The sequence below is a fragment of the Sceloporus occidentalis genome, unplaced genomic scaffold (assembly GCF_023333645.1).
Source record: "Sceloporus occidentalis isolate IW3139 unplaced genomic scaffold, rSceOcc1.0.p SCAF_1, whole genome shotgun sequence".
In the NCBI taxonomy this organism is placed as follows: Eukaryota; Metazoa; Chordata; class Lepidosauria; order Squamata; family Phrynosomatidae; genus Sceloporus; species Sceloporus occidentalis.
The window spans coordinates 97,040,787-97,063,513 of NW_028316981.1; the positions used below are offsets into that span (position 1 = coordinate 97,040,787).

The window sequence follows — 22,727 nt, forward strand, 5'->3', positions numbered from 1 at the left end:
GTTTTATAAGATGTAAGCTTGGATGTGTATGACCAATCTACTCTTGCACTATGATCTAGCCACAATTGCACCTGTGAATTGCTGTCTGGGTTCTGGAAATTTTGCCATTAGCTTTTCATAAAAGAAATAACTCCAAGCAGGCACAGCAACCAGAGGTTCAATATTTAACCAGCATTTTCAAATGCAGAGATTTTCGTCTGCTTTTCAACACTGCTCATAAATAACCCTGATTTATACTGAATTGACTATTTTATCCTACATGTAGGGAGGTTACCCATCAACCTAACTACCCAACGAAATACTGTTATAAACTTTGCAGGTGCACAAATCACAGCATATGGCAGAGGACTCAGAGGATAATGGGAAATGAGGCAGCTTAGGCAAGAGCATATGAAAAACACAGGTCTAACCTAGGTGGATATAAAACTCATTCGAAAGGTAATCAAGTGCAACAGTCTAAAAAGGGGGGGGGGGGAGTTACTAGTCAACAACATCTTTTAAGGCAATGAATCTACCAAATGCCATGAACATTTTAAATAGAACAGGCACTACTATTAGTTCTGCAGTGTTCTTCTTGGAAAGTAAACACAACTGATTCAAGTTACATGTGAAACCAATATTGGTACACCTCCAAGAAGATTCACATGCAAGAATGAAATCTGTCAGAAATGCATTTGTTTCCGATCATAATGTAGCCAAGTTGCATTACTCCGACCTCCATTTAACAAATCAACTTAATGGGTGCTGGGAGTGCCATAAAAACTTAACCACAGAGTGATTTTTAAAACTTTTAAAATACAGTTATGAAACAAAATGTTGGGAGAACCCCTTCAATACTGGAAATCAAATTAAATCTAGACATTTCTAACAGTCTTGACAGATATAATCCTGGTTACCATGTAAATTTATGGTAAGCTGCTGTGATATTAGCCACAGGTGCTACTTTTAATATATGAGCCGCATCTGGTTGGGAATAAAATTTCTCAGAGGACTAGAAATGACCTCACTATCAGACAATGGAGGGGGAAACACAAGGCCAGTGTGGCATATAAAAAGCAAGAGATGTGGTCCATAACCAAATATCTGACATAAAATTCATTTTAAGTTTGCAGATTTTAAGCTAAAAGATATTATGTTTTCAGTACATTAAAAGGCGTAGACATTTTTCAGTCAAAGAGCCAAAAGATTAAATAAGCAAGACAGGCATGAAATATTCTATGACCATAAAAACAAATTTTCTAGACTTTGATCAAAAGGGAAGACAAAGCAATGTGATGAGAAAGTGAAAAAAACATATAGATCCAAAGTGATTATGTTCTCAAGTGTTTAATAGTATTACACAGCAAGCTTACCTACATTTAAGGAATAGCTGACTCTAGCAACATGCCAATTAATTAAAAACCAGTGCCAAAAAATTCTAGCTCAAAAGAAATTTGGTAAATATTCCCTTCATACCCTTAATTAAGTACATATAAAAAGAACTCATGCCAAGAAGCCATCACTAGGTATGAAGACCACCATAAATAAGAGAAATGTCTATCTAGTTCACCATTAATGCTGGACTTATAAGTAGAGCTGGTTGTCCCTGAGCATTTAACATGGAAGGAAACCAAACTCTCTTTTACATTCTGTATTTAAGTTTTTTTCAGCCTCACAAAATTTACATAACTGCAGTCATTCTGGTTTTGTAGAATTAATAACTTGAGATTAGAAGAACTTCAAGCACATCAAGAGCAATCATTCACACTATACTGAATGACACTGTGGAGGGTCTCCTAACCTGCAGAAGAAACTGTAGTAGGACAAGTTCCAGGGTGGAAATAAAGGGCATAAAAAGCCCTTGAAGGCATTGGTGTCACTAGGATCAGTGTCACCCCAGTGCTGTAAACTCATGTTGTGACCCTCTTGGCAGCCACTCCAGGGGAGGCAACCTAGGGAAAGAGCTGGCAGGGACGGAAGATGAGTTGTAGTGGAAGGAGAAGTAGCAGCAGGGAGAGAGAGGTCTTGCCATCTGCCCTCCTCATCCTGATTGCTTCCCTAGCCCATCCAAAATGACTGGCACATTCTGCAGCTGTCCCCCTATACCCACTGTGGCTGCCTCTGCCATCTGCTCGCTGAGGCTGCTAGTGGGAGTGGGGTGCTGCTCCCACCCAGCAGCCACTTCCTCCATCGCATCCTGGGCTGCAGCTGGCTCACCATGGCTGCTACCTCCCGTTTAAGCTTCTCGATTGCCTTGGGCTCTCTTCGCTGAAGTCAAGAAAGCTCAAGGCAATGGAGAAGAGTTTATGGTGTCACTGCTGCTGGTGTCCATCCAGCATCCCTGCCAGCAGGGTCCAACCAGGTGTCATACCTCCAAGATGTTACCCCGTGCAGTCCACACTAACGATACCCTTGCTGGTAGGCACCTAGACTACCTTTTGCAACCTGCCACCGTGTCAGCTTTCTATTGGCAAAAGGATTGGGGAATAGGGAACAGAAACTATTAACCACAAATATCTATGCATGTTTTCTAAGGAGTTCAGCCACTTTGTTAAATGGGGATTGTTGTTGCTGCTGTGTGCCTCCAAATGGTTTCTAACTTATGGGGACCCTAAGATGAACCTATTATGGGGGTTTGTGGGCAATATTTGTTTAGAATAAGTTTTGCCTTTGCCTTCCTCTGAGGCTAAAAAAGTGTTACTTGCCCAGCTTGATCCAGTGGGTATCCATGGCCGAGCAAGAATTCAAACCCTAGTATTCAGAGATGTAGTCCAATGCTCAAACCACTACACAATACTGGTTTACTTCTAGATAAATGCACACATAAGTGTAGCAAAGGAAAATCCTACAGCATACTCAAGATACTCAGTTGGAAACCCTGTTAAGTTTCTGAGGCATAAGCATCCCCCCCCCTACAGACACACAGACTGAGCTACTGACAGCTTTTACTAAGTTTGGAATACTAGCCAGGGGCACGCAAAGGCCAAGCAAGTTGAAGGCTGTCTTCTGCAGGGAGCACCACTGCAAAGTTTTATCAGACATGAATAAAACATACTCCAAACACAATCCCTTAATAAGATAATGTAGCAAGACAGTGTAAGATTTTCCTTCTATTAAGGAAAATTATAATTCACTGTGTATTGGTCATATTATAAGCTACAGCAACATACTTTTTTTTTGCTCTGCTCTCTTCTCTGCAAAATTTGTTTGAGAGGTTCCATGCAGGATGAATCCCTGAGTAACATCCCTTATGTCTGACTGATAGACTTGGTTGAGAATTGAAAACAAGCCATATCACCAAGGCCTCCTGTTTAAACTGCCACCAGATGAAGGGTGAAGAAAGGGAGAGCAACCAGCTCTTCTTCCTAATGTTATAGTGGCAAGAGAAATCTCCACACTGTCTGCTGGGATCACCCCTTCAGTGAACTACCTGGTATGCTGTCTGGCTCCCAGAGTGATAGGAGGTAGAAGGACAGATCTAAGAGTGAGATGTTTCTTCTCCGGTCTACTCCTCAGTCATATAAACAGACCTGTCAAGGGACCCAATCTCACTGCTGGACTATAATTTCTCACTGTGCTGTGGGAAAAGGTCACTTTCCCACTTGTACCAACTATTTAGCAGCTTACACAGAGCGGAGCATCACTCAAGTGCCATTCAGTGAGTCCAAGACAACACTCTCCTTTCTCCAGTTTTTGTGCTAAGGTCTCAGTGAATTTACAAGAGCTAAGTCTCTCCCTCATCTGTTCTGCCTTCTTTCTTTTGCAGCTCCATATTGATGTTGCAGGAATCACGCATCAATCCACATATTTTCCAACATTTTCCCCCAATTGTGAGGAACAGACAATTGCTTTTTAAAAGAATGGGTGCAGATATTAGCAAGAAAACATTGTTTGATAGTAATACATTTTGCATAGCACATGCAGAATAATGACAGTCTTGTTTATAAGGGGATTAAACAAGCCTAAACAACTAAAAATATACATAAAAGCCCTCAATGCCAAAACTATTGTTTAATTTGCTATTGAAGGCATCTCCATATATTGTCTAAGTCTTAAAACATATATGTGACAAGATTAAGAGATATTTGCTATCATTCTTATAATTCAGGATCTGAAAATAAATGAGAATGAAACAACTCATGTGTACGCAACAACTCAAAAGCTTCCCCTCTGAATGAAATGAACTCTATTCATTTCAATAGGATTCCTCAAATGTATTATCATTTTGTACAACTAGACTGAGGCTTGTATGCAGTTTACTCCATTAAGTTATTGTTCATGTATTCAGCAAGGATAATATTTAACCAAATCATCCAACCTTTTTTTTTAAATCAAGCTAGAGAATTTTTTGTTTTAAATATTAAATGTAATCCTAATACTCACATACAGTTTACTTGCTCCCATAAGACAAAAGCCACAGAAAAGTTGTTTTAAAACCTAAATGAAGCCTTTAACCTAAAGCTGTTATTTACTAAACACAGTAGTTTTTGTAAACTGCTTTCAAGTAGTCCAGCCACCTTCAAGTAGTCCAGTTCCCCAACATGTGCCGTCTTTTCCAAATATCCTTTTCTCTTCTGTTGCTATTTGGCCAAAATAAACAGGAAATCTGGCTGACAATACAAGAGAATGGAGGAACATCGATAACAACTTACAAAACCAAGAAATTGTGTTTTCTCAACACTTTCAGCTGAAGTTATATTTTATGCTACCTACAAAAAGGCAAAAAACCTTTACCAATCCCACAAATTTGAGAGCAATTATTTTTGTGAGGAAATCCAGATGTGTCTGATGACCACTTTGAAAAGGTAGGATGAGATGCATGGAGAAATAAATTGAGGTGGTGTAGATGCGGAGTAGAGCAGTCTCATCTCCAAAAATTTGCTAAAGCTGACCTTCTCCACTCTAGATCTTTGAAATACCTTTTAAAGAACTTTTAGGAGCCCTGGTGGCACAGTGGTTAAATGCCTGTACTGCAGCCACTCACTCACAAACCAAAGGTTGTGAGTTCAATATCTGCCAGGGGCTCAAGATAGACTCAGTCTTGCATCCTTCCAAGGTCGCTAAAATGAGTACCCAGCTTATTGGGAGCAATTAGCTTACACATTATAAACTGCTTAGGGGGTGCTTAAGTGCACTGATAAGCGGTATAGAAATGTACTTCCTATTGCTAAAGACGCTGAGAGCAATAAAAGCTGCACAGAATTCTACTATAAAAATGCATTTAATGAACTATTGTGGGGATTTTGTAATGTAGGCATACCTCAGGGGCTGGAGGGGAGGCCTCCAGCAGCCCCTATTACACCCAGATCGGGGCTGCAGCAACCACACGCCGCAGCCCCGATCTGGCCTTTGCAGGGTACAAATAGGAGCCACAAAAAGCGGCCCCTTTTTGTGCCTTGCAAAGGGCATGATAGCCACGGCTTTACGGAACTCCTTTGGTGCTGCATTGTGGGGGCACAGTGGCAGAGGAGTGCCATGAGCAGCACACAGCATTATGCCGCCCTGGGGGTAGAATCGGGGCATGCGTCATATGGATGTTATGCCCTGACTCCATCCCCCAAGCCGGCCTTTAAGGCTGGTCTGCACAGGGCTCCAGTTAACAAAGCCTCTGACAAAGAAGTTCTTTTTCGCAAAGTGGCTTTATGCTCATTCGTCTCTCTTTTCCTCCTTTTCCTCTATCTAGCTGAATTTTTAGCAGCATTAGCAGTGGGAACATGATGAAGGAAGGCTGGACTTCATATATTTGCAGCAGCATGTTTGCAATAATAAATGCAATAAAATAAATGGAATAGAAACTTGAATCAGCAAAGAAAAGGATCCTATTGTAACTCTGTGTGGCTGCCCACAACAGGCAAGGTAAACAGCAGCTGTCTCCAGAATCTCTTATGAGCATGCATGAACAGGAAAAGAAAGAGAAAATAGGAGCAAATAAGCCAGCCTCGCCATCATGTTAAAAAACCTCTTCCATCATGTTAAAAAAACATAGATTTAAGATTTGACCACCAAAATGTATACCATAAGAAAAGTAGAGGCTGGCAAAACGAAAATCATACCTAGATGCATTTTGAACAAAGCCTCTAAGTAGCCTCTAGTAGTCTCAGAATGTTTTTCTTTAGTTGTGTAAGGCTTGCCATTTTACATGTGCAAAGTGTTAGTTCTGGATAGAAAGTCTGCCAAACTATGTTGAACTCCTTTGTTGTGATGCAAGAACCTATCCCTATTCTTTCCATTTCTGCTTGTAGTACTAAATGTTCTGTGCCCAGGAACATATCTATTTTATTAACAGAGGTATACCTGTACATGTATTTCAGTCCATGAGAGAGAGAGAGATGTCAATATATATAAACATCTTATATACAGAAATTATATAGAAAAGGAACATTTAAGCAGTTCTCTTCAATTTCATTTTCCCTATTCCTTTCTGGAAGTGATCACGCACAAATACGCACATGCATGAGGGACCAAGAAGAACCAATAACACATTCTATCAAAAGTTACCAAATTTGCCACAATTTGGGGGATGGGGAAGGGAGGCTGTAATCAGTCTGTCACAGCAAAAATAACCAAGATTTGTGTGATACCTTAAAGATTAAGGAGTTTCATTTGGCTTAAATATTCATGGACCCCATGCACCTAATGGAATAAGCTGGAATCCATAAACATTTGTACCAAATAAAAATATCTTCAGGGTGCCACAAGACTCTTTGTTGAACTCACCGCAAGTATTTCAGCTTGGAATCAAAGCTCTTGGTTCAAGTTTTCCTATGCATCAATAGAAAAATCTCTGCATAGTAGTAAAGGCCTAAACACTATTGGTAGCCCCAACTAGAGAAGACTTATGTACATTCCCCTGATTCAGTGGGACTACTTTACTTGCTACTAATACTAAGAGTCAGTCAAAAATGAGCCATAAATCATAAGTCCATAATTTGAGTCTTGTCTCTGCCATGAACTCCCTCAGAGACTTTTGGCACGCCACTTGCTCTCAATCCAAGAACCCAGACCCTTATAGGGTATAATAAAATCAACTTACCTTAAGATTATTATATAGAGTACAACTACATAATGCATGTGAAACACTGAATATATATATGCTGAATATATTTATTATACTAAAAATATACCACCAGATCCATATGCATCTACACGAACTTCCACTCACAGAGATGGGATTTTCTTGTGAGAAAAAAAAAAATCCATGGCCACATGGGCCAAATGTGTTTGAGATGTGAATTATTCAGGCCAAGATCATGTCTGTATTTAATCAACTTTTTAAGGAGAACAATGAAAGTAATGTTATAGTAGAAGTAGGGTACTACCCATTATAGTTCACTGAAATGACAGCACTACTTTCACAAAAAAAGAACAAAAAAAGACATCCCTATGGCTTGCTATATAAAAATGTCAATACATTCCTGTATTGAGGTTTGAGCATAAAATTTCCTAGCTCATGTTTATAATAAACTAAAAATTGTGAAGGCTGCCAGAATTCTTAACCACCGTTTTACAGAACAATCAATCCTCAATTCTGTTACTTCAAAGATAGATTCTCGGCCATATATACTCTAACATACAAAAAAACTCTCCTTTGCTCTTGCTACTGAAAGTAATATGCAAAATAATATTATGCCCGTAGGCTTTCAAAATTTTGAAGTAAAATATGTTAACATCTGTTGATACACAAAGTCTTCAAAACCTGGCCACAAGTTTCTATGTATCATATGTCACAGTTTTCTATGTATCTTGTGTCATTTGTGTTATCTATGAAAGCTACAAAATTTCCTGGAATAGACCAATCAACTCAATATCATCTGCAACACATAAATAAAAAATGCCTTTCATGTCAGTTCAACTTGTCAGCTTTTTAAACACCTTATTTTATGCCATCTGTAAAAGCATGGTAGAAATCACTGAGGAAATTATACTTCTTGGCTGCCTGACTTTTGTTAAATAGCTGTACTGTGTTTTGTAAACAGAAAATTTAATGGCATGAAGAAAAACACTGTAGGTAGAAAATTACTTTTCTTCCTTTAAAACTATACTAACAACCCACATTGCAACAGTGGTACATAGCAGTTTCAAGCATGGACATATGTATGTGCACATGTGCATACACACACACACACACACACACAGATTTTTGGAAGTGCTGATAAAATAGAAATATTGAGAGACCAGCGTGGTGTAGTAGTTTGAGTGTTGGAGTATGATTCTGGAGACCAGGGTTCAACATCCAGCTCAGCCGCGAAACCCACTGGTTGACCTTGGGCAAGTCACATGCTTTCAGCCTCAAGAGAAGGCAATGGCAAACCTCTTCTGAACAAATCTTGCTATGATAGGTTCACCATAGGGTTACCATAAGTCGGAAATGACTTGAAGGCACACAAAAGCAACAAGAATATTGTAAAGAAGGGAAACAAAAAGGTAAACTTCTTAATCCAAGTTCACAAAGCAGCCTTACCAGTGAGTAAAATTACTGCCTGTGGTGACAGTTGTTGGGCTAAAGCAATGAGAAACTACCCCTTGAGCATTCAAGCCATATGTCTCTCTTGGGAGGACATAATGCCACATAACTTATCTTGCATGTGCTAAACTAGACCACTGCCCTCTGGTGTCGTAAAGAACCCTAATCTATTGCCAGAATTCAAATAAGGTCTAATTTCCAAGCCCCATGTTCAAAATGAGAAAAAAAGAGGACCCAGGCAACTACTAGCCAATCACTTTGGCATGAATACCAGGAAAGGTTGTAGAACAGATAATTAAACAATCAGTCTCTATAAAAATAAAAAGGAATGTTGTGGTTATTAAGAACCAGCATGGGTTTCTCAAAAAGAAGGCATGCCAAACTAATCACTTTTTTGAGAGAGAGTTACGAGCTTGGTAGATCAAGGAAGTGCTGTGGATTTAGTATATCTTGATTTCAGTAAGGCTTTTGACAAAATACCCCATGATATTCTGGCAGGCAAGCTGGTGACTTGTGCATTAAGCAGTGCTACTCTTAGGTGGATTTGTAACTGGTTGACAGACTGAACCCCAAAAGTGCTTAATTTTTCCTGGAAAGAAGTGACTAGTGAAGTGCCTCAAGGCTCTCTCCTGGCCCCGATGTTGTTCAACATCTTTATAAATGCCTTAGATCAGTGATGGCAAACCTATGGCACGCGTGCCAGAGTTGGCACTCAGAGCCCTCTCTGTGGGCACATGTGCCATCGCCCCAGCACAGAGTTTGCCAGAGTTTGTTACTAGAAAGCCAGAGGGACATGGCACTTTGCAATAAATAAGTGGGTTTGGGATTGCAGTTTGGGCACTCGGCCTCTAAAAGGTTCACCATCACTGCCTTAGATGATGGAACAGAAGGCAATCTTACCAAATTTACTGATGACACCAAATTTGGGGGTTGGGCACCTAATACCCTAGAAGACAAGAATAGAATTCAAAATGACTCTGATAGATTGGAAATCTGAGTCAAAACTAACAAAACAAAATTCAACAGAGATAAACATTAGGTACTACATCTAGGCAGGAAAAATGAAATGCACAAATATAGGATCGGTGATTCCTGACCTCTCAGTAGAAGATATGAAAAGGATCTAGGGATCTTAGTGGACCGCAGTGTGATGCGAAAGTCAAAAAAGACAATGGAATTCTAGGCTACGCAGACAAAATTACAGTGTCCAGATCAAAGGAAGTAGTAGTGCCACTCTATTCTGCTTTGGTCAGATCTCATCTGGAAAACTGTGTCCAACCCTAGGTAACACAGTTCAAGAAAGATATTGACAAGCTGGAACTGTCCAGAGAAGGGTGATCAAGATGATCAAAGTCTGGAAACCAAACCTTATGAGGAACAACTTGGGGAGCTGGGTATGTTTAGCTTGGAGAAGAGGTGACATGATAGCCATCTTTAAATATCTGAAGAATGATCATAGAGGATGGAGTGAGCTTATTTGCTACTGTTCCAGAAGGTACAGCATAAACCAATGGATTCAAATTATAAGGAAGGAGATTTCACCTAAACATCAGGAAGGACTTTTTTACTGTAACAGGTGTTCACAGACTGCCTCAGAGGGTGGTGGACTCTCCTTCTTTGAAGGTCTGAAGGGCATCTTTCTAGAGTGCATGGCAGGGGATTGGACTAGACAGGCCTTGTGGTTTTTCCTAACGCTAAGAGTCTATTATTTTATATCAGGGAGAAAGTGTGCCTGGAAAACTGCAAAGCAGCTCCAAATACACAGCACCAGAGAACAGGATGTGTCCTCCAGATGTTGTGGATTCAACTCTAATAATGCCTTGCAATCATTTATGTTGGGTGGGGCTGAAGGGAGGACCGGGTTCTCCCAGCCCTGGCAATGAATGTTGGGAATTCTCTAATTTTACCTGGAGTTCCCTGTGTGTATTTGATCCCCTGGATTTAGATCATGTGTTAAAGATGAAGGTATTAGGGAGTGTTAAGGGCTGCAATGCTAAATATACAAGCTTGGCCACAGGTCCAATGAAATCAATGGGAACTCTGAATAAAAGAAAAAGGGTAAATCTCTTTTTCAAGGATGGAACAGTGTTACAACATTGTAATTGTGTTTCACTACTAAGTAGCTGACTTAGCAGTCTTCAGTGGCAGATGAAGTACAAACAAGAATGAGGACAAATACATTTTCTTTTTGTTAGGAATGATGTGTTTACCTGATTGAATGTTTTGAAGGTGAATTCCTTGTATATGGCATCTCTTTCTGTGAGCTCAGACCAACCTGTAGCTTTGAGATCATATAAAACCTGGTTCCTTTCTTCTGTGGTCAGCCAATGAGACTGTGAAGACTATGGCAGGAAAGACAAAGAAAATGTATTTTTAAAAAAACCAAGCTAGAAAGTTCTGCTCCTTATCAACAGTGAGAATGTATGCCCTATCATACTGCCATGTGCATTTACAAACAAAATTTTCCAAGCTCTGGCCACACGATACACATTTCTTAAAAACTGGCTTGGGGGTCATGAACCTCAGTAGCAGCACACATTCCTGGTGTGAATGAAAAAATTCCAGTAGTATCCAACAACTAAAAATCTGACAAGATTTAAAGCGAAAAGGGTTATAGCAAAGAAGAAAAAAGAATATCCTGAACACTGCTGCAAGTGTAACAGATGAGAAGGACTGGTAAATTACAATGACCTAGATCAGATTTACATTGTTGCAACTTACTTTTTTTTGTTTATTATGGAGGTCAGACTTCTTATGAAATTGTTAACAGGAATGCACAGTGACTTAGCTGTAGAAAGTGAGAAAACATTCTACACATGCCCAGCAAATGCTGCAAGTGTGAGTCACAGAGACCACAAAAAAGAAGGTATCAGGTCAACAAAATATATACACGGACAACATCTAAATTAAGACAGCTTAGCCTGCTATTCTAAACTGGGTGACTAGGGAGTAAACACCATTGGATAGAATCCAATTTGAACATACCATTCATGGACCCATTTTAACCTTTGGTGGCCACAGAGAACTTTCTATAGCAAGTTTTCAGGACTGGAGCAGGCTGCAGGAGGAAATCTCAATTCTACCACAAGCCATCAATTTCAGCATTTTGGATATATGCCAATGAATACAATAATACTTACTTCTGAATAAGTATACACAAAAGAGTTCTATTAGCATTCTAAAGCTGAGGAGTTGGGGATAGAAACTGTGGACATGATCCAGCCAGTTAAAATATTTTCAAATCCCACTTGTTTCAGTGGAAAAGAAGCATGTGCAGTTTACTTTCTCTCACTTTTTCTCATCATACCTTTTAGAAGTTCAGTGTCGGCTAGACTGTATCCAGGTGGATTCACCATCTCCAGCCCATCCCAAAAAACTAAGGATATGTTCAAAAAGGTCTTTTGTGTGGTATTATTATGCTAGTGATCATTGCTGGGTGATTTTAAACTACCCCAAACTTAACCAACTCATTCTAAAATGGTGGGGGAAAAGGCCTCAAACTTGTCTGGAATCCTGTCAGTGAATTGTAAGTCAGACTGACACCACAGCGACTCTTTTTTTTTTAGAGAGGTCAGATTTTTTACAGAATTAGAGAGGTCAGAATTCTTTATCAACTGCATAACAAAATCACCCCCACACACCCTTTCTTAGCTGCATCTCCATGAATCTGGCTTTTTCCTGGTTGGTGGGAACATCTAGCCATCTCCCTATAGCTGGACATGGAACCAGGACATCATCTTCAGTGATCTTTGAGGGATCCCCAGAGGCTCTTGTGTATGGATGATGCTATGCATCTAACCATAGGAAAATAGCTTGATACCTGTCTGCTGCTCTTGCTTCTTTCCCCTGAGCAAGAAATGGAACTGTAGCTGAGAAAAGAAAGTGGGGGTGGATAGACGGGAGATTGGTAGCTACATCTCCCAATGCAGGATCGTAGCTGATCATTCATAAACATACTGTTGAAATCAGAGTAGCATTTGTATGTATGTGCCTTCAAGTTGCCTGTGCCCATGAATTTCATAGGGTTTTCGTAGGCAAGGAATACCATATTCTCCCAGTATTTGTTATACAGAGGAAGTCAAATATAGTCATAAGCCTTGTCTACATGGGTATTTTACCCCAAGTTCCCCCTAGGCTCCATGTGTCCTGCTTATGTAATGTGGGGCCAAACACCCGAAGTGGGTCAATTGTCTTCAAGTCGCCCACACCTGATTCAATGCTTCCTCCACCTGATCTGAAATTTATAAACACACTTTTTGCTGTGAGTTTTCAGCAACAACAGGTGACTGCCTTTTTACTTGTGGTCATTATTCATTGCCCAATGCCACCACTAAAGGTGCACGTCACTCTGAGGTAAGAATGAGGCACCCAGCATTGATAGCATGGGCATTCTGAGACTAGCTGAAAGAAATAAGTTGGCAGTGTGAGCTTTCGTAGACTAAAGTCTTCTCAGATGCATATGCATACTTTTAAAATACATATATATGTGTGTGTATTTATTATCACATAACTTTTAATAATATAAAACAACATCTATGGGAAACTGCACATACAAATTACACAAACTAAAGTACTACACAAAAGGGAATATATATGATTTCCAACTTACTAGCGGTCAGTTTTAATTTTCAAAATATTCTACTGCCTCTAAGACTGTGTGTGTATAGGGTACACTTGTGCATGTTATTCCATTTACTATTCTTCAAATCCTAAAACTGCTATTTCCCCCCAAAGTTTTCTCATAAAATCAATTATCATGTCCCACTCTTTTTTATAGACGTCCCACTCTACTCAAAATTAGCAATTTATCCATCTTAGTTTTATCAGCCATTCTTCCTGTGATGGAATATCCACATCTTTCCACTTCTGCATGTGGAGAATTCTAGTAGCTGTACCCATAGACTGGACAATTCCTCCATATTTCTTCTCCATCTATTCATCCATCAACCCCAATAAGAAAAGTTCCAGCTTTGATTCGAATTTAAACTTCAAAATGTCTTCCATAATAGAACATATCTGAGTCCAATATTTTCTGGCCTTAGCACAAGTCCACCACATGATAAATAAGTTCCCTCTTTTTTATTACATTTCCTACAAAATACATGCACTCTGAACTTTAAGAAACCTGATTTCAGTAAGTTTAGGGAAACACTAGGAACTGTAGTTTTATGTGACATTTAGCCTTCTCTGTCAGAGAACTCTGGTGCCACACAACAAACTAAAATTCCCAGGATTCCTTAGCACTGAGCTAGGGCAGTTAAAGTGGTTTCAAACTGGATTATCTCTACAGAGTGTTTTGGACCTTAATCTACTTCATTAAATGCAGAATCTAATTATCAAATTCATTCATATATTCAGTACAGGCTGTGTTTGCTGACAGCCAAGGCCCTACATAACCTAGCTCCTCCTTATCTTACAGCTCTTATCTCTTTTGACCTGCTTTTTACCTGAAATCTGTACTCTGGGAATTCTGGGCCATGTGTATGGATGGCACTATATAATGAACAACAACAACAACAACAACAACATATTCTAAATAAAGTATTTCTTCCAGTATCCTCCAGCCATTCAATCATTACAACACTCCATTAAATATTGCTGCAAACACTATTATGAACTATCATACATTCTAATCTGGCTTTAATATCTCATTAGACATAATCTACTTTACTCTCCTTATACAATTAATTTAAAATAACCCCAAACCCTCCCATTAAGCCACTGGCTCTTCAAAGACTAAATCAATCAAGGCTATTTAAGGGCAAATTAGCATTTCAAGTATCTTTTTTTAAAAATACTAGTTACACATTTGGAACAACTAAAAATTAAAATTCAGCTGCACACTCAGATATATAGGAACAATGGACAATGTCTGAACCCTCAACCATATACAGAAATTGCCACTGGTCATACAAAGTATTTGTCTTGACCGCCAGATGGCACTGCATTTCAAATTTGAATAGTTCCTCTTTCAAGACAAAGAAAATAGAGGCTTTTTATTACAAAATTATCAAGACCAAAATAAACAAGACTAACATAAATAGAACTCTTAAAAAAAACAAAAACAAAGTCACAGTGTATAAGACAACAATATATGTATCTCGATCTTATTGCTATCCCATAATTATATTCACAATTACATTCCTGAAGCATTTTAAAGCACTGAAAATAAAGCAACTTTGCAAGGAATATAATCAGCCATCAAAATGCAGTAGACAGGAATGGAATGTTTCTCATTTCGTCAAAGTATACAGTTTAAATAATGTATTTAATATGTTTTGTTGTTGTTGTGTGCCTCCAAGTCATTTTTATGGTGACCCAGCCTAAGGCTATCCTATTTTAGGGTTTTCTTGGCATGTTTCTTCAGAGGGGGTTTGCCATTCAGTTCCTCTGAGGCTGAGAAAATGCTCAGGGTCACCTAGTGGATTTTTATGTTCAAGTAGGGAACTGAACCCTGAATCTTCAGAATTGTAGTCCAATGCTAAAACCATTATGCCACACTGAATAGATATACTCAGCTATGTTGTACGATTTGGGTGGGGGGACTAGAGTGGCCAAAGAAAGTTATTAGCCAGTTTAACTGTACTGTATATTTAAAGGCAGTTTTGTAAAGTCTGAAGCCCAGAACAAATTATATTTCTGACTTGTCCATTAATAATTTGTAATAATGATAATTTTAATTTAATTAGGAAATTGTAATTGATCAGATCATGCACTTTCAAAAAATTAATTACTGATCTTTAAGGGAAATGTGCTTTTTTCTGTCTTTACTCATTCAATGCATGTTTATATGTGTAAAGTTTTACCTATAATATATTTATAATAATATTTAAAAGTCTTCTTTCCTAGTAGAGGTAAATAAAATGTTATTGGGTCTACAGTAAACACAGGTAAAGATGTTGAAGATAAATAGGAAGAACTGGCCATCTTTCCATTCTCTTTTCACACTGCCCTCTGAATCCTGCTTCACCTCTTTGGGGATTAAAAAGTTATAGGCATGGAAAATGGAAACACAGATGCCACTGCCCACTTGACCTCGAAATTCTTTAATGTTGATGGGAAAGGCGTGAAGAACTTAAACCACAGACTGCTGAATTCAGCCAAAGTGATTCATGGAAGCAAAAACACAGACTCATGTGTATAAATATGCTTTATACCTGAGGCCTTAATACCATTCAGTATTGCATCCAAAAAAGTGGGTTTCTATCCATGGAAGCTCACGCAAAAACCAGTTAGCCTTAAAGGTGCTAATATTGCTTCCTCCTCCCCCCCCCCTCCTTCCTCCTCTTTATGTTGCAAGACAGTAAAATGGCTACTTCCAGACTGCAATGAGTTTCCAACCTTTTGGAAGACTGTAGCTACATTACCCAGCCACTCTTAAAGCTCCTCTTCAGACCTTTTCCTACAAGGGCAGAGTGTGGGTGGTGTCAGGCCCAGCCTGGCTGAGGACTCAGAGGAGAACTCTGAGGCTGAGCTGGAGCCTCAACCTCAACCTGAGCCTGGCCCTAGCTCTGCCCTGAGAGCTCCAGAAGAGGCTGTGATTTAGAAGGTGGACGTGCATGTCTCCATCTGTCATCCATGCTGAACAATATTTGGAGGCCTAAAGAAACTATGAAACTACTAAAGCTACTAAAGATACATATACAGGCAGAACAGAGAGCATGTGATTGAATGGTTTGAGTGAAAGAATGGAAATGCATCTACAAGTAGAAATAATGCAGTTTGACACCACTACATTATTCTCCATCCTACAGAATCCTGGGCATTGTAATTTGGTGAAGTACCAGAGCTCTCTGACAGATCAGCCTGAATACCTCACCAAACTACAAATCCCAGGATTCCATAGGATGGTGCTACAGCACTTAAAATAGTGTCAAACTGCATTATTCCTACAGTGTAGACGCATTCTAGGGGCTTGTTCCCACTGTGATTTAAACCAATTTGCTGATCAGTTACATGTGCCTCGTTCACACTGGAAACGGTTTCAGATCCAACTGCGTTCCGTTTCAATCATGCAGAATCGAGGTGAAGCAAGGCAAATGCAAAAGAATAACTTTTTGTGAAAACGGATCATTTGGTGGTTCTTTTGAAAAGAATCGGTTCGCAATTGTGTTCAAGCGTGTTCAACAAATGGGAATGACCATTTGGATCTGAATCACATTGTACTGGGGGGAGGGACTATGGAAGGGGGTTGGCAGAGGGGTGTAACCCATCCCACCCCAGGTTTTGGGGAAATCTGGCCAGGTGACAAAGTTAGGAGTACAAAAAACATGAAGGGTTATGTATTACAGAATATATAGAGCCAGCGTGGCATAGTGGTTTGAGTGTTGGCAGAGACCCCCCAAGAGTGGCAGGTACCCCAGCCAAACTTTGGTGAAGGGGCGACCCAAGACACACACACCCAGGAAAAGTCAGAAACCCAGAGGAATTGGGGACATCCTTATAAGACCCCCCAAAAGCAGTACCGCTAATTTCTATCCATGCCAAGGGGTTCCCCCCTTCCCTTTCCCACTCACCAGCTAGTGACAATCATGTCAAAAAAGACACAAATTCATGGAATAATTAAATAATTCACTTCCATAGTGGGAACTACACATCAGCCTGAATCAATTCAGCAGTCCAGTGTCAATGCAACTTGCAAAGTGGGTTAAACGCAAATGGGAATGAGCCCTAGGACTCCAGGATTCCAATCCCCACTCAGCCATGAAAACCCACTGAGTGGCCTTGGGCTAGTCTCACTCTCTCAGCCTCAAAGGAAGGGAATGACAAACCCTCTCCAAGGAAATCTTGCCTAGAAAAACCCAACATAAATTCGCCGTATGTCAGAGTTAACAGCAGACTGACCAAATTAATGCATGGAAATATATTCTGGCTTCCTAGATTATTTCAAATATTTTTATATTTATTTAACAGTCTTTAAACCAGGCATGTGGAAGAATGCAATCATTAACATGGGTCAAGATTAGCCATTTCAGTGGTTTATCAAATGCTGACATTTCAATGTCCAGACACTGTTTGCCTTTGCTATTTCACAATTCAACTCCCCCCTTCAACGTTTCTGCACAGGAAAATCATATCAGGCTAGTAGTCCAATATATTTACTTGAAAATACTCTCTTGCATGGCAGCCATCAATGAATTAACTCCCCCAATTCAAGGGACAGGAGTAGCATTTTTCTTTCTTTTTTAAGATACAAAATGGCACAGAATTGCTATGCGACATGGGCTGCATCTACACTGCAGAATTAATGCAGTTTGACACCGCATTAACTGCCAGGGCTCAATGCTATACTATTCTAGAATTTGTAGTTTAGTGATATATTTAGTCTTGCCTGTCAGAAAGGTCTGGTGCCACAACAATCCCAGGATTGCACAGGATGGAGCCATGGCAGCTAAAGCGGTCTCAAAATCCTGCAGTATGGCAGCAGCCTTATTCATACTCTGAGATTTTCAAACTCTGACCCTAACTTTATTCTAGCCAAGTGTGAATTTTGCTAATTCAGAGATCATTCAGACAACCCCTATAGAAAATTATGGCAATGCAAATGCATCAGAAATGCTTTACTAAAAGAGGTCTAGATCACTTCTATCATAAAGAATATGTAGGGGGGATTTTATCACCAAAGATGCTCAGGCTTTTAGGACAGCAGAAAATGAACTACGGCAAACAACACCTGATGTTAACACTTATCTGAAGCACTATCATACTGCTAACATAGTGGTGGTGCATACGACCTCGTAACAAATATTTAAAGTAGCTTTAATGATTCAGAAAATTTCAAAATAAGGTTTCCAGGCTTTGTGGATGTTGAAAATCTACTGAAACAGAAACCAGATTTTAAAAAATAATAATAATAATAAATTTTTTATTTATATCCCGCCCTTCTAAAAATCAGGGCGGCTTACAACATGGGTTAAAATACAAACATGGGTTAAAATACAAAACAAACACTGATCCCAAAGCCACAGCTGTAAAGTTACTACAAAGGCTATATGTGTGTGTGTGTGTGATGAACTAAGTAGGGAAGTTTTTTTTTTATTATAAACTATTTCTATTTCTTTCTTTAGATTTATATTTTATAGAGTTGTTAAAAATGAATAAAAAATATTTAAAATGATAAAATTCAATGCCAAGAGATGTTTCGTTATGTACCCAGTATTAATTAGGTAAATATACAAAAAGAGTATATCAGTATTTTTATTTAATAAAATTATTCTGATAGTCATGGGGTAGTTAGTGGTCAACAAGGGTCTAGGCAGAACAACTGACAGTCACTCCCTGACCACTGGAAATTCTGATAAACTCTCCCTATGTTGTCATCCCACTACCTGAATGTTCAAAATCCAGGGCTATCAGGGCTGAAAATGTCTTTTACAAAATAATAAAAGCTGAAATCTTCAGAACGCTGAAATTTATACTCAGTACTATCTAATCTATGTATTGTACTATATATTGAGAGTCAGTGGTTTGAGTGTTGGACTACGACTCTGGAAACCAGGGTTCAAATCCCATGTAAACCCACCTTGGGCAAATGAAATGATACTCTCTCAGCCTTAAACGATGGTAATGGTAAACCTGCTCTGAAGAAACTTGCCAAAAAAAAAAAAACCTATGATAGAGGGCCACCTTAGGGTCGCCCTAAGTCAGAAATGATTGATGGCACCTTCACAACAACTATATAAACTAGCTCCTAAGTATCCTAAAGGCTTGAAACCCTGTCTGATATTTTCACTGATTCCTTCTTTTCCTTAAAACCACTTTGCACCATCTCCCATGCTATTCCAGAGGACTCCTCACATTTCCAGAGCTGATTTTCAGAGGTGTAAAGACACCAGACCCTGTCTGATCTTGGAAACTAAGCAGGGCCAGCCTGGTTAGTCTTTGAAGAAGTGACCTTAAAAATATACCATGTGCTATAGGCCAGTGATGGTGAACTTTTTAGAGTCCGGGTGCCCAAATGCAAAGACGTTCCCCCGCCAGGTGTCACCAGGGGGAAGGACTTCCAGGGGTAGGACTTCTGCCTTCCGAGGGGGGGCAGGACTCCCAGGGGTGGGACTTCCCCAGAGACAGCTGAAGGCCCAGGAGAGCAGGAAGGGGGAGAGCAGGAAGAGGCGTGCACCTGTTCATCCTCTTCCCTGACCTCCTGTGCCTTTAACTTCTCTGGAGAGGCAGCTGAAGGGACGGGAGGGCAGGGAAAGCGGAGGAAGAGGTGTGCACCTGTTCCTCCTATTCCCCCCACCCTCCCATCTCTCCACATGCCCTCCAAAATGGGACCTCCAACGAAGGTAAAACAATTTTTTCTTCTTAAATTTGGACTGAATTTACATATTTTCCCTCTATACCACCAAAATGTTCCTGATGCAAAAACATGGAGTCTTCTTGAGGAGTCCATTGTTCTTTGCCTACAAAGAGGCTTGTGACCTCACTGGAATGGGGACATACTGGGTTGCAAATAAGGGGTCCCTGTTGAGATGCAAACGGACTTTAAATTTCCTGGACTTTGAAAATCTCCCTACTGCTACATGGTCAGGAGGAGGAGCCTGCCTGCACAAAATATATCCTCCCCAGTATACTATCTTTACTAAGGACTGAATCAACATGCAGGCATCTGACTAACATCTCCAATGCTTTTTTTTTTCAATGTGAAGTCGAAGGCTTTCATGACCGGCATCCATGGTTTTTTTGTGGGTTTTTCGGGCTATGTGTTCTAGAAGCGTTTCTTCCTGACGTTTCACCAGCATCTGTGGCTTGCATCTTCAAAACGTCAGGAAGAAACTCTTCTAGAGCATAGCCACATAGCCTGAAAAACCCTAAAAAAACCATGTTTTCCCCCTCTTGTTTGGTTGTAACATCTTGCCTGATGAAGAAGCCCATGGAGCTTCGAAAGCTTTCAACAAGTATAATGTGCATTTCGGTTGGCCAATAAAGGTATCACTGATAGATTTTTACACATGTCATTGGTTTGCCACCACAGCTGTCAGCTATATTCTGAGGAAGGAATTGGCATTACTTACCTATGAAATTCATGTGGTTACCATAAATTGACAGATGACTTGAAGTGAGACACACACACACTATAATCCATGCTTGCTCACCACAACGTTATACACACACACACACGCACATATATTAGTTTGCTAAGGATGAATGTGTTCTGAAAAGAATTGGTGTAAAAAATTAAACTGCTTCTTAGTTCTGCACAAGTGTATATTATGTACCTCAAGATCACAGATGGGCAAAGTGAAGCCTGCAAGCTGCATGTAGGCAATAGCCACCCCTCTGGTCAAAAATAATGGGGGGGGGGGGGGCAGAATGCTTCTGAATGCCCACATTCCCTGCAAATGAATTATATGGGGTAAGGGGGCATTTCTACCACATTTGTGGCCACTTGCCCTCCTAGGGGTCAACAACAATTTTTACAAAAAAATTCCCAAAATTGTTTTGCCTTGAATTGCTCCAAAATGTCCACTAGGGGGCGTGGGTTGCATTTCCACCACATTTTGCATAGAATCATGGAGTTGGAAGAGTCCTCATGGAAGTTCCTCCTAATGTTGAGCATAGTCTCTGCAGCTGCAGAAAACAAGCTTGCTCCATCCTCAGTATGACATCCCTTCAGATACTTAAACAGGGCTATCATATCACCTCTTAACTTTCTCTTCTTCAGCTCCCTAAGTCTCTCCTTATAGGTCATGGTTTCCAGACCCTTCACCATTTTGGTGACCCTCCTCTGGACACGCTCCAACTTGTCAATATCCTTTTTGAATTGCGGTGCCCAGAACTGGACACAGTATTCTAGGTGAGTCCTGACCAAAGCACAATTGAGTGGCACTATTAATTCCCTAGATCTAGACCAGTGGTCCCCAAACGGTGTCCTTGAAGAGATTTTGAACTTCAGGTCCCAGAAGCCTCAGTCACGTTGGCTAATAGTCTGGGATTCTGGGAGCTGAAGTCCAAAGTCCCTTAAAGAGCACAGTTTGGGGACCACTGGTCTAGACACTATACTTCTATTGATGCAGCCTAGAATCACACTGGCCTTTTTAGCTGCCACATCACATTGTTGACTCATGTTCAACTTGTGGTCTACAAAGACTCCTAGATCCCTTTTAACATGCAGACTTTAAAACTGAGGAGATGCCTTTTTGAAGCCCAAAACATGGTGTTTGGGGGAAAACAATAATCATTTGGGAGGGAAGCAGGAGCAGGTATGGCCCTTCAAAGTCTTCTAGGGGCCTAGTGAGGCCTCCTAGTTTCCCACAGCTGCCCACTCCTGATTCAGATAAAAAGTCCTAATTATATCCCTAATTTAATCTAATCTGCCCTTCTGTTTCTACTAGCAATGTATGTATTATAAGATGTCAATATTTTGAGTTATTAGCACATTACTGTAGGTTTTATAAGTAATACTAAAGCTAAGATTCAGACTTGGAATGGGGGTGGGTGGTGGCCTTTGGATTAAAAATTCAGATCAACAGTGCATTTTACTAGGTGAATATAGGAGAATTGCTTTCTCAGCCTTCCATCATACGGTTGTGAGGATAAAATGGGGAAAATATACCTGCTACACTGAGCTCTGTTGAGGAAGGGAGAACTATTAATGTAGAAATTCTTACCTTAAGCACCATTGGTCATGCAAACAACACTAATAATAATTTCCCATTGCCCCTTATTTCATTATATCATACCATCCCGTTACTCTAAGTGTTCACCATTTAAGATTATGCAGTACTGACAAGCTTGTGTTGGTGCTGTTGTATTCCTTCAAGTCGTTTTCAACTTATGGCGACCCAAAGGTGAACATATCATGGAGTTTTCTTGGCAAGTTTCTTCAAATGGGGTTTGTCACGGCCTTCTTTTGAGGCTGCGGCAGGGTGACCAGATGTCATAACCACAAGGAGGACAAGGAACCACAAAATGTAGCACATTCAAGAAAAATGTAGGCCATTACAAAATAAAAGCTAAAACACTCATGTAGATGTAGATTGATGCTTCTTAGTCATGCTCAAAATAGAGGACATTCAAATTAGGCCAAATTAAGAGTCACCACAAATAGCAGGTGACTGTGGGTCCTTCAGAAATGTAATGGATGCTACTGTGGCATAGTGGTTTCAGTGCTGGACTGTGCCCCTGCAGACCAGAGTTCGATTCCTGGCCAGGGAAGCCCACCTTGGGCATGTCACACTCTCTCAGCCTCCTCAGGGGAAGGCAAGGGGAAACCTCCTCTGATGAAGCCTGCCAAGTCAACCCCAGGAGAGGTTCGTGGCCTTAGGGTCACTATAAGTAGGAA

The 22,727-nt window shown here is 40.1% G+C and overlaps 1 protein-coding gene across 1 annotated transcript in view; it reads right to left on the minus strand.

Moving 5' to 3' along the window:
- PCBD2 (pterin-4 alpha-carbinolamine dehydratase 2) overlaps positions 1–22,727 on the minus strand; it is a 52,986-nt gene that overhangs the window by 29,363 nt on the left and 896 nt on the right. Inside the window, exon 2 of the mRNA XM_089529800.1 lies at positions 10,654–10,785. Coding sequence (XP_089385926.1) covers positions 10,654–10,785 — 132 coding nt within the window. The remainder of the gene's footprint in view (positions 1–10,653; positions 10,786–22,727) is intronic.